We start from the raw sequence: 15,031 nt of genomic DNA on the forward strand, positions 1-15,031 counted from the left end.
AAAAAGGTACCATTTCCGTGCCAAATCCCAAATCTGTAATAATTTTAGCGCCATGAATTTATGGGCAACAACTAGATACATACTGATAAGAAAAAAAACAACATTCAATGATTGTTAGAGTTGTGTAAATATGATACAGACATACAGGGTGTTACAAAAATAAGTGATAATACTTTAGGGTGTGTACGTGTTCCTTGTAGAGAGTTCACTGTGAAAGTAGCAGCGCTGAAAGAACAAAATTTTTTCGAAAGTAAAGAAAAACTAAGAATAATAATTATTCTAAAGTTCAAATATATTATAAACAAATTAATGACGTAATAAATTTAAATTTATGCAATAAAAATTTAATTAAAATTGATAAACATTAGAAGAAGATTTTTCCTTACATACTTTATGAGGAAACAGCGCCATCTAGTAACCAGTTTTAAATACATAAGAATTCATCAAGGTTGTTTATTCAATCTATACATCTATAAATATAAATAAAATTGGAGTGTCTGTTTGTAATATTGAAAGAACCGTTTTTACTACATGCATATGAATCTCAAGGGCGTCGCCAGCCGATGGCGCAGGGGGGGGCAAGTTGACTTTACCTACTACAATTCATACTTTTCTCATTCTCTATGAATGAGAAAAGTAGGTATGAATAAATTGTAGCCGTAGGTAAAGTCGGTTTGATCTGTTGAGTTTGGTTTATTATGCCAGAATTTCTGCCAGAGCTCGACTTCAATTTTTATGTTTGGTAAATTATAAAACTGAGCGATAGTTTTACAAGTTTCTGTGAGATTTTCGACTTGCATCGTTTGAATTTGTGCGGGGTGTAAATTGCAATTTAGATTTAAAAGCAAATGATGGAGTATTTTCTTCAGCAAAGCGTGTTCGTCACTCCCCCTCTCCCGCTTCAACGATACAGTAGAGCAGAGCGTAGTTGAGCCATAGTAAAAGGCGGGGTTGAGCGTACGGAATATAAGGAGTGGAATTGGTGAATTCATTCGAGTTTCGACGTACGGGAATGATTGTTCAAGGCTTGAACTTCAAGCACATTAACTTAAGGACTTTGGTTGCATTATATTTGGCAACTTTTTTAGAATCTCTAGCTGCCCCTCCCTGCCCCTCCTTGGCGACGCCCTTGATGAATCTATATACGATACATACACCAAAACAATATTTTTTACAATTTTTGTCTGTATGTCTGTCTGTTTGTTCCGGCTAATCTCTGAAACGGCTGGAGCTATTTTGCCGGGACTTTTTTTTATAGATAGCTGATGTAGTAAGGTGTAACTTAGGCTACTTTTTAACCGACTTCCAAAAAGGAGGAGGTTATATTTTACTTTTTTCATATTTGTTAGCGGACTATCCATCTTTGTTTATTATACTATGTTGTCGCGGACGATGTCGCGGGCAACAGCTAGTAACAATATAATAAATTACGACTTTTAAGCAATCAATAAAAAAAATAATTGGCCAAGTGCGAGTTGGACACAATGAGTTCCATACCATAAAAAAAAAGACAAAAATTGTGATTTTTTGTATGGGAGCCCCCCTTACTTAGTTATTTTATTTTAATTTTTTGTTAATTATTAAAGTTTGAATACACTTAAGTATTCTGTGAACATTTCAAGTGCCTGTTGCCATTATTGATATCGAGCAAAAAAAGGCCAAAAAAATCGCGTTTGTTGTACGGGAGCCCCCTAAATATTAATTTTATGTATTTTGTTTTTACTGTTTGTTGTTATAGTGGCAACAGAAATACCCAATCTGTGAAAATTTCTCTCTAGCTATTACCGTTTTTGAGATACAGCCTGGAGACAGGCAGACAGACAGACGGACAGACATCAAAGTCTTAGTAATAGGGTCCCGTTTTTTACGCTTTGGCACAGAATACATATTAATCCTTTGGGTACGGAACCCTAAAAAGATGAAACAGAACAACTTTATAGTTTGATACAAATTTATGTTTGACTTTTCCTCACTGTGAGCTGCATCATCGTAATGTTATTTGAATTGATTACCTCGGTCGTGGGAATCCCAGATGCAATAGATTTTCAATTGTTATGCGGCACTCGGGTGCCGCTTGGAAGTTGGTGGGTTATTAAGCACATAGATAAAGTATTATAGTACCTCAATGGTTAAGCATCAAATTAGTTATGTACCATTATTTGCCATTAGGGGTGCTGTTTCGATCACATACATATTAAAGCTTTTTGCCCCGATCTAAGCCCTGAACTAATGTCAACCTCATGAACTTTATATTTAATAATAATAATAATAATAATAATATCTATGGACGCTTCACACCACGTCAGTCTGGCCCCGTGCTAAGTACCTGAAGGACTTGTGTTACTGGTACCAGACAACGGAAATACATATTTAATACTTTTATACTATAGTCTATACATAATGCATAATATATTTAAGATTTTTATTATATGATACACATATTTAATACACATCCATGACCCAGGAACTTTGAAAACTTTTTGTCCCGTCGGCGGGATTCGAACCCACGCGACCCCCGGCTGGAGCTAGCAACAGCCCACCAACTGAGCCACAGAGGTCGTCGCTTTATATAGCACAACTTTTTATAGCAAATCCATTAAAATTTGCTACGAATAAAATTTGAAACTTAATATTACCTTCTAAAATTATGCACTCGTGGCTTTCTGTACCAAACACTTGTTATCTCTATGTACCATCGCGGAAATTGATTCCTAGGTAGTTGAAAGACCAACGTCATTTGGTCGGATCATGTCAATTCAATGTTAATTGTGATCTGTTAACTTGGTTTGACGTAATGCGACCAAACTACGTAGGTCCCCCATCTACCTAGAAATCAACTTTTCTGATAGTACAATATGCAGGAACATCTTTTGGCCTGGGAAAGTACGACATATGATAGAATTGCTATATCTAATCCAATATCCATGCTTCAATAACATTACAAATGCGAACAGCGAAAGTGTCCGTCTGTCTGTAATATCTCTTCACGCTCAAACCGCTGAAATTTGGCATTGACATATTGCAAAAGTGTACGGTTCCTGCGCGATGAACGAATATCGCGGGCGTCTTTTATAGTTCACAATATGCAACAACTTCTTTTGACCTAGGATAGTACGAGATATTTATACTATAGAATAAAAAAGTACAATGGAAGGAATAGATTCATTTTTTTTTAATTAAATAAGGGGGCAAACGAGCAAACGGGTCATCTGATGGTAAACAACTACCGTCGCCCATGGACACTCGCAACATCAGAAGAGCTGCAGGTGCGTTGCCGGACTTTAAATAGATCATAGATAGTTGACGGACCTACGTCATATGGTTGGATTTTGTCAACTCAATGTAAGTCATCTGTCAGCTGGGTTTGAGAAAACGCGACCGAAATAAGTTGGTCCGGCATCTGCCTATAAATCAACTTCTCTGATAGTACCTAAAAATTTATAATCGAACCTGCATTCGCAGCTGGAACGAGTGGATAAGTCTGCCGCTGAACTACAGCGACATGCCGCGGTCTGCGGCGCTCGCGCTCACCGTGTACGACTGCGCCGGGCCCGGCAAGCTGATGGTGGTCGGCGGCACCATGATATCCTTCTTCGGCAAGCACGGCATGATGCGACAGGTGGGTTGACCCGTTAGCATTGGCGGTCCTAGGGGTGGCGAACAGGGCCATCGCCCGGATAGGTATCGAATATCGCGCTATCGAAGTTTTCTGAGCGCGTCGGTATATATACGACAGCTGAAATTTATCACATGGGCTTCGGCCTGACCGGGCATACCACCTCGCTCGGTCGGAAGATCTTCCTTTGGCCACCACGCATATTATCCCACATTGGTGACACTCGACAGAACACGCCTCCATCATTATCACTCCCCGCCCCTCCGCACCGCGCCAGCCAGCATCGCCTCATCGGGTACACCGTCCACTAGCCGCAATGTACCGCGGCCTGGGCGAGCAGAGCACATCTCTCCTGGTCAGCACGTAGCATCGGCCCCGCACGGCAGCTATCCGACTAACTGGATCCCGTGCAGCAGTTTACAGTTCCGACTCACTGGGAGTCACTGCAACAGTTCCGACTCACTGGAACTCACTGGCACTGGCGACTCAAGCGACAAGACTTCAAAATTCGACCTCCGGTCTTCGGGGGGGAGTGATGTGGCGGTACCCACAATTCGCCTAACATTCCTGCATCGCGCTATCGAAGTTTCCTGAGCGCGTCGGTATATATACGACAGCTGAAATGTATCACGTGGGCTTCGGCCTGACCGGGCATACCACCTCGCTCGGTCGGAAGATCTTCCTTTGGCCACCACACGTATATCCCACAGGTATTTTTTTGGAATACAAAAGGCCTCGCAAGGACCTTCCGCCCGGGGCCTCGCAATGGGTAAGACCACCATTGCCCAGTAGTGCAAGCGCTGGATGGCGTTGGGTAAATCTGCAAAATGTGTGGACCTCATTTGGTCTATAAGGTATATAATGCGTTCCTCACATTTTGCGTACTAAACTCCACTCAGCGCCCGCTCTATCAAGTTCGCCGCAGTGCGCAGTGTACCAAATTTATACCAGTACCTTTGAATCCACATTGGAAGGCTCCAAGGTTCCGCGCAGTCGGTAGAATGTGTACGGCCTAAGTGTTTTGACTGAAGTTTGTTAATTCACTAGCGGTTTTGATTGGCTAACGTCAAAACTCAAAATATTAACCAATTAACAACCCCGTTGAAAAGAAAACTCTTTTCAAAAAACCTGAGCCGACCGAAATGATAAAAAAAAATAAGTTGGCAAACGAGCAAACGGGTCACCTGATGGAAAGCAACTTCCGTCGCCCATGGACACTCGCAGCATCAGAACAGCTGCAGGTGCGTTGCCGGCCTTTTAAGAGGGAATAGGATTATAGGGGAGGGTAGGGAAGGGAATACTCACTCACGGTAAACTCACTCACTCGGCGAAACAGCGCAAGCGCTGTTTCACGCCGGTTTTCTGTGAGAACGTGGTATTTCTCCGGTCGAGCCGGCCCATTCGTGCCTAAGCATGGCTCTCCCATGTGTATTGATTACTTACTTACTTACTTGATACTTACTAGGACTGAGATGAAATATTATAATTTATAAGCATACAGTGACGTGTTTTTTTTTAATGATATATGGGTTCAAACGAGCAAACGGGTCACCTGATGGAAAGCAACTTCTGTCGCCCATGGACACTCGCAGCATCAGAAGAGCTGCAGGTGCGTTGCCGGCATTTTAATAGGGAATAGGGTAATATGAGAGGGTAGGGAAGGGAATAGGGGAGGGTATGGAAGGGAATAGGGTAGGGGATTGGGCCTCCGGTAAACTCACTCACTCGGCGAAACACAGCGCAAGCGCTGTTTCACGCGGGTTTTCTGTGAGGACGTGGTATTTCTCCGGTCGAGCCGGCCCATTCGTGCCGAAGCATGGCTCTCCCACGTACAAAATGAAGCATTACTGGATTCAGCAACAAACGTGTTGCTGAATCCAGTAATGCTTCATCCAATCCCGCTTTGTTATTCTATACCTATGTATTAAAATGTTCATAGGCGTCGACCGTCGCCCTTTACTTGGATACTTATTTACACGTCATACGAGAACGAACGATACTGACGAATGTCTGAACTCTGAGTAATATTCCAGATAAAAGGTCATCATGTCAATTCTTGAAGTAAAATCTAGCTGAACTAATGTGTATGTTATCGTTTATGTTAATTATTTACTGTTGCTAGTTTCAACTTTGTATGAGGTAAAAGATTAGACTTGATATTCCTGCTGAAGTTTCCTTATTGTTTTTCTACAGGGCGTAACAAAACTAACTGATAATAATTAAGGGTGTGTACGTGTTCCTTGTAGAGAGTTCATTGTGAAAGAAGCAGCGCTGAAAGACCAAATCTTTTTTTCAGTTTTGTATGGGCAAGCGCCCCAGTGTCGCGAGTTTCCCCATACAAAAGTGAACAAAATTTTTGGTCTTTCAGCGCTGCTACTTTCACATTGAACTCTCTACAAGGAACACGTACACACCCTTAAGTATTAGCAGTTTGTTTTGTTACACCTTGTATATTTATATCGTAAATATTTAATTAAATAATATTCATCCGCCACACGCCTCAACGGTCGCCGAATGTAAGAATTTTAAAAAATCACATTTAATATGCAAATACCAAATTATTCGAAATCAAAGAGCGGCCGGGTTTCAGATATTGAGGTGATGAATAATAAAAGATGATTATATATTATTATTTGACTATATCAACTAAATGTCATCCTTGCATGTCGCCGCATCGTGTGCGCTTGCAGGTGAATGAACGTGCACGCGGCCCCGCCCACTTGCGTACGCTGTACGCACTTTGCGTATATGCAAAAAGACGCGTTAAAGGCCCATAATCAACCTTATTTTAGGTCCATAGTGTCATGAACATGAAGCAAAAACTTTCTTATTGCACTTTTATTTTCGGTTAAGTCTATCTGATAATTTTACTCCAAATCGAGTAATAATTACTGTGTGGAGTGTGGACCGTAAAACTGACAGCTCCTGACAGCTCGAAGGCTCGCATCGGGCCGCTCGAAGGATTGATGGAACCGGATCGAGCCGGATTGATGGAATGAAATATATCGATTTAGAATAAAACTATCGAGCAATGATGAATGTGTGGACGAAAGTCCGAGCCGCGGGTTTTGCTCGACGTTATTGCTCGATTGAGCAAAACCGTATGTGAGTACTTAGCCATAAGGTCTTAAAGGCCATTTTTGCATGTCGTTGTATCGCGTGCGTACGAGGGGTAAACATGCAGGCACTTACCCCGCCCACTTTGCGAATGCACACGTACGCACTGCCTAGTGCCTACGTGTTAATAAATGCGTATTCATTTACATTTATTTCACCACTTCCTGATAAGTGCCGAATAGTCTATCCACCACTTAACTTGACGGATGAAGTATGAAATATCTGTCAAAGAAGTTGTGAATAGCCTAATCGGCACTTTATCAGAAAGTGGTGAAACAGGCCCTTAGTTGTTTATGCGTGTTAATCGACTGATAAAATTGTCATCTGACTACTCTCGTCGTCTTCTGTACATACATTGTCATCCCTTAAAAGTGACTACAAGACTACAAAAATTTAAGCAATTGCCTAGGGCATCACGTCTGAGGAGGCACCAGAAGAGTAAAGGTTTAAATACCGATTCTAGTTGAGATACGGATAGGGGGCCCACAGGCATGGATTACTTAGGGCATCAAGTAGTCTTAATCCGTCACTGCAAGAATGTCAATGGAAGGGCGGGGCGGGGCCGGGCCGCGCGTATTTTGTGGTGTTTGGTAGGATAACTTTCGGAGGCTATTTCTCAAAATTTTAGTACTGAGTGATTATAAAAGAAGAAATACGTGTATTATTATTTTTAACTAGGATCAATATATCCAAATTTTGCAGGAAGGTTAAATTGCACCCTGTATAATGATTGAATATTAATTAATTGAAACTAATGAAAAATAAGTATAACAAAAATATAAGTACATGAAATATTTTATACTTAACCTAGCTTTTTATTTTTTTTTATCGGGAAATGAATACAAAAGTACGGTTAATTAAAAAAAAGTTTAAGTACCTAATATCAATCTTTAATCTTATCTTCTATTTATATAAAACTCAAAGGTGACTGACTGACTGATTGACATAGTGATCTATCAACGCACAGCCCAAACCACTAGACGGATCGGGCTGAAATTTGGCATGCAGGTAGATGTTATGACGTAGGCATCCGCTAAGAAAGGATTTTGATAAATTCCAACCCCAAGGGGTTCAAATTGGGGATGAAAGTTTGTATATAATAATACTTCTTAACGCGAGCGAAGCAATCAATCAATCACAATGTTAAGCCGCGTACTCCTCCGAAACGGCTTTACTGATTTTAACCAAATTTTATACGCATATTTAGTGGGTCTGAGAATCGGCTAATGGATACTTATTATATTGATAAGTGCATTTGTTGCATAAATAATAGTAAATTATTGCAACTCGAGACTAACGACGACCATTGTTTGCATGCTACGGAATAGCATTTACGGTGCCATGGTGAAATACTTACTTATTTAGTCACTTCAATAAAATATGGGCAAAATACTTTATATGGCAAAAGAACGTTTGCCGGGACAGCTAGTTTCAATATAATATATTACGAGTTAAGACAAATACAGATATAACTGTTGTTAACTAAATAGAAAAAAGCTTATTTAATAATATGAGCTATAGACCTGCAGGCTCTACCTACCTGTAATTTCTTTACCAGATATTTTAATAACATAGCAAACCAAGGAACACAAAAATAAAACAATAATATATATTTTTTAAGCCTTTTAATGGAAATATTAGCCTATTTAATATCTATACCCAGTAGCTAGGCTAATCCACATATAGTAATTAAAAACCAGCTGGGAAAATATGCAACTTTTTAAAAACAATATATAAGTACAGCACATTTCCTCAAAAATCAGGTTTTGTCGCAAATCGCTCATATATATGCGCACGCGCAGGCCGGCCTCAGTCTAACATGGGAGCTGCGACAAGCCGGTTCAACGTATATAATTTTTTTCTAGTGATATTACGACAGAAAAATGTTGACCAGGTAGGGTTCCTATGGGTCATAGGGTTGCCTGGATGTACCGGGGAAAGTCGGGGCATTTGTAAGGTGTTGCAATTTGTGAAATAAGGTGGTTAAAGTTTGTTTCTCTATTGATGTTATTGTTTATAATAATGTTGTGTTTTAAAAGTGATGATAACGGTATAAAAGTTTATTTATTATTGTGATATTATACTTTTTATACATTTTACGGTGGTTAAATAATCTACTATCTATAGTATTTATTATGAATATTAGGTACAAATTAGTTTTTTATATCTAAATGTTTATGTATTTGTTTATAATAATGTTGTGTTTTAAAAGTGATGATAACGGTATAAATGTTTATTTATTACTGTGATATTATACTTTTTTTTACATTTTACGGTGGTTAAATAATCTTTTTTTTTTTAATGAAATAAGGGGGCAAACGAGCAAACGGGTCACCTGATGGAAAGCAACTTCCGTCGCCCATGGACACTCACAGCATCAGAAGAGCTGCAGGTGCGTTGCCGGCCTTTTAAGAGGGAATAGGGTAATAGGGGAAGGTAGGGATGAAAAGGAAACGGAATAAGGGAGGGTAGGGAAGGGAATAGGGTAGGGGATTGGGCCTCCGGTAAACTCACTCACTCGGCGAAACACAGCGCAAGCGCTGTTTCACGCCGGTTTATGTTAAGTCAATGTTTTTCGTTATCTGTAGGCTGTGGCCTGTGTGTGACTTAACCTGACCAAATTATATAGCTCCGGCATTTGCCTATGAATATATTATTTTTTAATATTTCTATCAAAAAGTTGATTCATTCAGATGACGGACCTACGTTACTTGGTCGTGTTTTGTTCAGCTTACAGATCACCTCACATTAAAGTGACACAATCAGATAGAATTATGTAGATCCCTCAACTGCCAATAAATCAATTTCTTCGATGGTACACAATGGATAATATTATACATAATTTAAATTGTCTTTATTCCCGCATTTTGGGGACTTTTCTCAAATTTAACACCTGGCAACCCTTTTTTCAGGGTATGTTCGATCTGCGAGTGTGGCCCGGGGTAGAAGGCAGCGAGAAGACTCCGGGGAAAGCCCCCGACAGAGGCAAGGAACAGATGCAGAGGCTCTCCAAGCTGGCCAAGAAACACAGGAATGGACACATACCCAAGGTGAGTTTTGTTATGTAAACACTAGATAACCTTGTGTCAACAAGGAGCCTATAGGACGGTCAACCACATTTTTTTTTGTTACTTGACGTTTTGACTGTTTCTTTAAGACACAAAATCGAGTTTGATCAGTGTCAATAACATATATTTAACCCATCAAGCCCCATGAGCTCACTGGTGAGCGAGACAATAGAATAACAATAGATATCCAAGAATCCACGATCGAAGGATTAACGGCCGTTCCCAATATTCAATCTATCTCTGGTTTGACATACAACCGATCGCAGCTAACATTGAATTAACATAAAATATATGGCTCTAATATCTAATGTGAGCTATTCCTATCTCTAGTAGGGCAAAACCATAGATAGATCAAATATTGGGAACGGCCGTAAGTGGTAAGGAAACAGAGGATAGGTACTTTCTTATACTTTCACTATCTACTTTAAATCTACTTTTGATGACCTTGAAAGTATAGCTTTGTAAGTAGTTTACACACTAGAAAAGGTAATAACAGTTGCCCATTTTCTCATAAATCGTCTAAATTTTGATTGCTGAGTGTGACTAATATGAAATATCAATGCGAAAAAGTTAACTATATCTTATAGCTTGCATGGGAAAAAATGAAATACCCAAGAAGTGTTAACTTATTGTTGGTATTGCAATTCCCGTAATTCATTTAATCTTAATGTAAACAAATATGGCATTTAAATTGGCAGTGTTGTAGATAGGTTCCCATTGTAAGCTTTGTTTACAGTTAGATTTTATTACAGCTAACATTGAATTAACATAAGCCGACCAAACGACGTAGGTCTGTCAACTGCCTAGGAATAAATTTCCTCGTATATACCTATATTTTATGACATAGGCTACCTTTAAATTTTCAATGAAATGTACGGTTGGAGCAGCACTTTACTTCGCGTTTTCGAACTATCTCTATACATGTAGTGTGCACAATATGCATACAATTACAGTAGTAATCAGACTCATTTATTGTTTGTTATTTACACTGATATCACAGTGTCTCCACTTCGCAACACTTTATGTTATTGAACCTTCAACTTAAAAGGTTGGTGGACTGGATTGCGTAAACCCATAAACCAGTAATGATTAGGTCTATAGGCCCTTGCCAAATAATGAGAGTTTTGACCTTAAGGTTTTTAAAATTGAAAGTTTTGGACTGTGACCTTCATATTTTGGTTTATTTTAGTAGTGACAAAAATATTTTGACCTAAGTCAGACCTGGTCGTGGTCGTGACCATGCAAAAAATAAATCAAGTTTTTTGATTGGTAGTTTTTGACTGATGTGTAAAAAAAACTAAGATTTTTGGGAGTAGATAAATAATAACACGAATATCTAAATGTTTATTTATTAAAATATAAGAGGTTAGGGATGTAGACTGTTTATTCTTCAGTTATAGATAGAAGCATAAACAGTATCACTAACCTAACCTAATAACATTATTAACAGATGTTAGAGGCTATATTCTTATATGTGCAAACTACAGAATCTTTGCTTTTTTAGTTCATGATAAACTATATTATGAACAAAGTTTGATGATACCTAGTGATGCCTAAAATACAACACTGAATTTCAAACAAAAGTACCGTAAATACAGAGTAAATACAGTGTTATTATTACTGCGCACACACTATGGCACTATAAGTGATGAATAAGGCATAATACAAAGCCTTACTGGTTTGTTAATAAAAAAAATACTATACCCCAGTCACCGATCTAGGAGAAATGTTGAAAAGACCTAACGCTACTTATGTCTTTTACTCAAGCGAAAACATTGCTTTATTAGGCTATGGCGGTATCTTACCTGGAAACTTGTAACAATATAGAATTCAATTGGCGCGCGAAAAGTACAATTCTTCTATGCTCTGCGACCTGTTTATAGGCATATGTGTAACTTCAAGTCTGACATTGATACAGCATAATAAATATGGGAAGTAACTATTCTTAGTCGCCCAGTTTGCTTACCTGTTTTACAACTTCTAATATTAGCTGCTGCCTAAATAAGATAATTCGTCTATTTTCGTCTGGGAAAATATTTATAAAATACCCGTTCCACCTATTTTTGGACCCAAATTAGAATAATGTAAAGTAATCTATTTATATCGGTGAGTATCAAATTACTTCTATTTCTGTAAATGGCAAATGTTGTATAATTTTACCATTTCCATGTCCTATTTTTAGATATGTCTATTAATAAAATGGAATTTAAAGTGGTCCAACTTGATATCTATTTGTGAATGAAATTAATATAAACTACTGAGTAACCTTGACAAGTTACGATGTGCTAAAAATAGAGACAACGGTAGGTTGAAATTTCGCTTTAAATTGGTGATGAAAATAGTTAACAGTAACCAATGAAATTTACAATAATTAATGTGTAATATAAATTATGAAACTTACCACCTAAATCTCTTAAAATATCAATCGAGAAAATGTTGGTAGTGCCCTTGCGCGCTTCGCTTGGCTCATCTTGGCGGGGGCACTACCGTGCCCCCAGATACCACCATGTGAAAATGCGCATGCTTCAAACGTAGTCTAGTTATTATAGGTGTGATACATTTAATGTACGATTTCTTAGTGACAGCTGAAAAGCATAACTTTACATTTAATCCACTTACTTTGTCCGTGGGAGAGCCATGCTTCGGCACGAATGGGCCGGCTCGACCGGAGAAATACCACGGCCTCACAGAAAACCGGCGTGAAACAGCGCTTGCGCTGTGTTTCGCCGAGTGAGTGAGTTTACCGGAGGCCCAATCCCCTACCCCCCCTAGAAATGCCGCAGTTGAAAAACAATTTGTTACCCCAGGAGGGTACCAACTGCGTTGGAGAATCCCTCTCTGGACGTCCATGCTCAGGAACCCCTGGAACTGAACGTGGACGTCCAGGCTGCCCCTCGTATTCTGGGGAGGGCAAAACTGCGCTCCGATCTGCTCGGGGCAAGAGCAAACACACAAAGGCACCCCCCTCGATATTAAACATGGACTTTTGTAATATCAGGGGATTACACTCCAACCTTAATGCCGTCCATTACCACCTTGAGACGGCAAGGCCGGCTTTGCTCTTTTTAACCGAGACGCAGATATCATCTCCGAGTGACACATCATACCTTTCCCACCCAGGGTATTACCTCGAGCACTCCTTTCTACCCAAAGCTGGAGTGTGTGTGTATATCAGAGATGATATCAGCTCTCGCCGCCTCAGCAATCTTGAGGTCATGGACCTATCAAACTTATGGCTCCGCATAGATTGCGACGACCACCCTCGCGTCTATGCGTGCCTATATAGGTCCCATAGTGGTGACCCCGAGACGGACCGACTCTTGGAGCACCTACAAGCTGCTTCAGATTTTGTGCAGCGGCAGATCCCATCCGCAGAGATCATAATACTTGGCGACTTTAATGCCCACCACGCCGACTGGCTCAATTCCAGTAAAACTGATCACGCGGGGAGATCTGTCTGCAACTTTGCCCTTGCGAACGACTTGACACAACTGGTTACTACGCCTACGCGAATCCCAGATGTGGATGGTCAGAATCCTTCCTTGTTGGACCTCCTGCTGACTTCAAATCCTGACGGCTATCAAATATCCGTAACCGCACCACTTGGTTCATCGGATCATTGCCTTGTTAGGAGTTCTGTGCCACTTACGACGGTGTTAAGACAGCGCGCTGTTAAATACCGTCGTGTGTGGCACTATAAGTCAGCAGACTGGGATGGGATGCGGTCGTTTTTTGCATCCTATCCTTGGGGGCATGTGTGCTTCTCGCCGGATGATCTCGACAACACTGCCAACTCTGTTGCCGATGTGGTGATGCAGGGGATGGAACTTTTCATTCCGACCTCTGTAGTGCCAACTGGCGGCAGATTTCGTCCCTGGTTTGGTTCATCCCCCAAAAAAGCTTCTCGCCGGAAGCAGGAGGCTTACCAATCCTGGGCCAACGCAGTGTCTGCTCGGGATTTAAATACCAGCACATATAAAAAGGAGTACAACCTTGCCTCTAGGTCCCTCAAGAAAGAGATTACTCGGGCAAAGCAACAGCACGTCAATAGAATTGGCAAGAGACTTGAGCGCCTCCCCTCGGGAACCCGTGCATTCTGGTCTCTGGCCAAAGCTATTGAAGGAAATTTCTGCAAGCCAACCCTACCATCCCTACACGTAGGAAATGGATCGTTGGCCCAGGACGCAAAAGACAAAGCCGATCTTCTGGGCAAGCTCTTTGCGTCAAACTCGACCCTGGGTGACGGGGGGCAGAAACCGCCGACCATACCGCGATGCACGAGCATCATGTCGGATATACGGTTTCATCAGCGCTCAGTGCGAAAAGCCCTCTGTTCCCTTGATATCCAAAAGTCGAGTGGGCCTGACGGAATCCCGCCTATTGTGTTGAAAAAGTGTGCTCCAGAGTTGGCTCCGGTCTTGACGCGACTTTTTCGGCTCTCCTATTCCACTGGCATCGTCCCGGCTTCCTGGAAGACAGCCTTGGTGCACCCGATCCCCAAAAAAGGTGATCGCTCAAATCCTTCCAACTACAGACCAATCGCTATAACCTCTCTCTTCTCGAAGATAATGGAATCCATTATCAATAGCCAGCTTCTTCGATACTTGGACGGCCAGGGATTGCTAAGCGACAAACAATACGGGTTCCGTAAGGGTCGCTCGGCTGGTGATCTCTTGGCATACCTGACTCATCGTTGGGCTCAGGCAATTGAGTCGAAGGGAGAGGCATTGGCTGTTAGTTTGGACATTGCGAAGGCCTTCGATCGGGTTTGGCATAAAGCGCTGCTATCAAAGCTTCCATCATACGGGCTGCCCGAGAAATTATGTAAGTGGGTCACTAGTTTCTTAGCAGACAGAAGCATAAAGGTCGTAGTTGACGGCGAATGCTCGGAAACTCAGTCTGTTAATGCTGGTGTCCCTCAGGGCTGTGTGCTATCGCCTACTCTATTCATACTGCATATCAATGACATGTTACAAACCAAAGGCATTCATTGCTATGCGGATGATAGTACAGGTGATGCTGTATATACCGGCTCCCCTAATATTTCTCGGCAAAATGTCACTGAGAGTCGAAACGAACTTGTGTCTAAGGTGGAGAATTCATTGGAGAAGGTCTCTGAATGGGGTAGACGTAACTTAGTCCAATTCAACCCCGCCAAGACACAAGTCTGCGCGTTCACCACTAAAAAGTCACCAATGGTCGTTTATCCTCGTTTCGAGGGCACATCTTT

The 15,031-nt window shown here is 40.9% G+C and overlaps 1 protein-coding gene across 1 annotated transcript in view; it reads left to right on the forward strand.

The window, feature by feature from the left end:
- Positions 1-15,031, forward strand: part of LOC121734350 (phosphatidylinositol 3-kinase catalytic subunit type 3) — a 46,843-nt gene that overhangs the window by 3,259 nt on the left and 28,553 nt on the right. Inside the window, exons 3-4 of the mRNA XM_042124884.1 lie at positions 3,463-3,619; positions 9,646-9,783. Of these exons, the coding sequence (XP_041980818.1) occupies positions 3,463-3,619; positions 9,646-9,783 (295 nt within the window). The remainder of the gene's footprint in view (positions 1-3,462; positions 3,620-9,645; positions 9,784-15,031) is intronic.

The sequence above is a fragment of the Aricia agestis genome, chromosome 15, assembly GCF_905147365.1.
Source record: "Aricia agestis chromosome 15, ilAriAges1.1, whole genome shotgun sequence".
Taxonomy (NCBI): domain Eukaryota; kingdom Metazoa; phylum Arthropoda; class Insecta; order Lepidoptera; family Lycaenidae; genus Aricia; species Aricia agestis.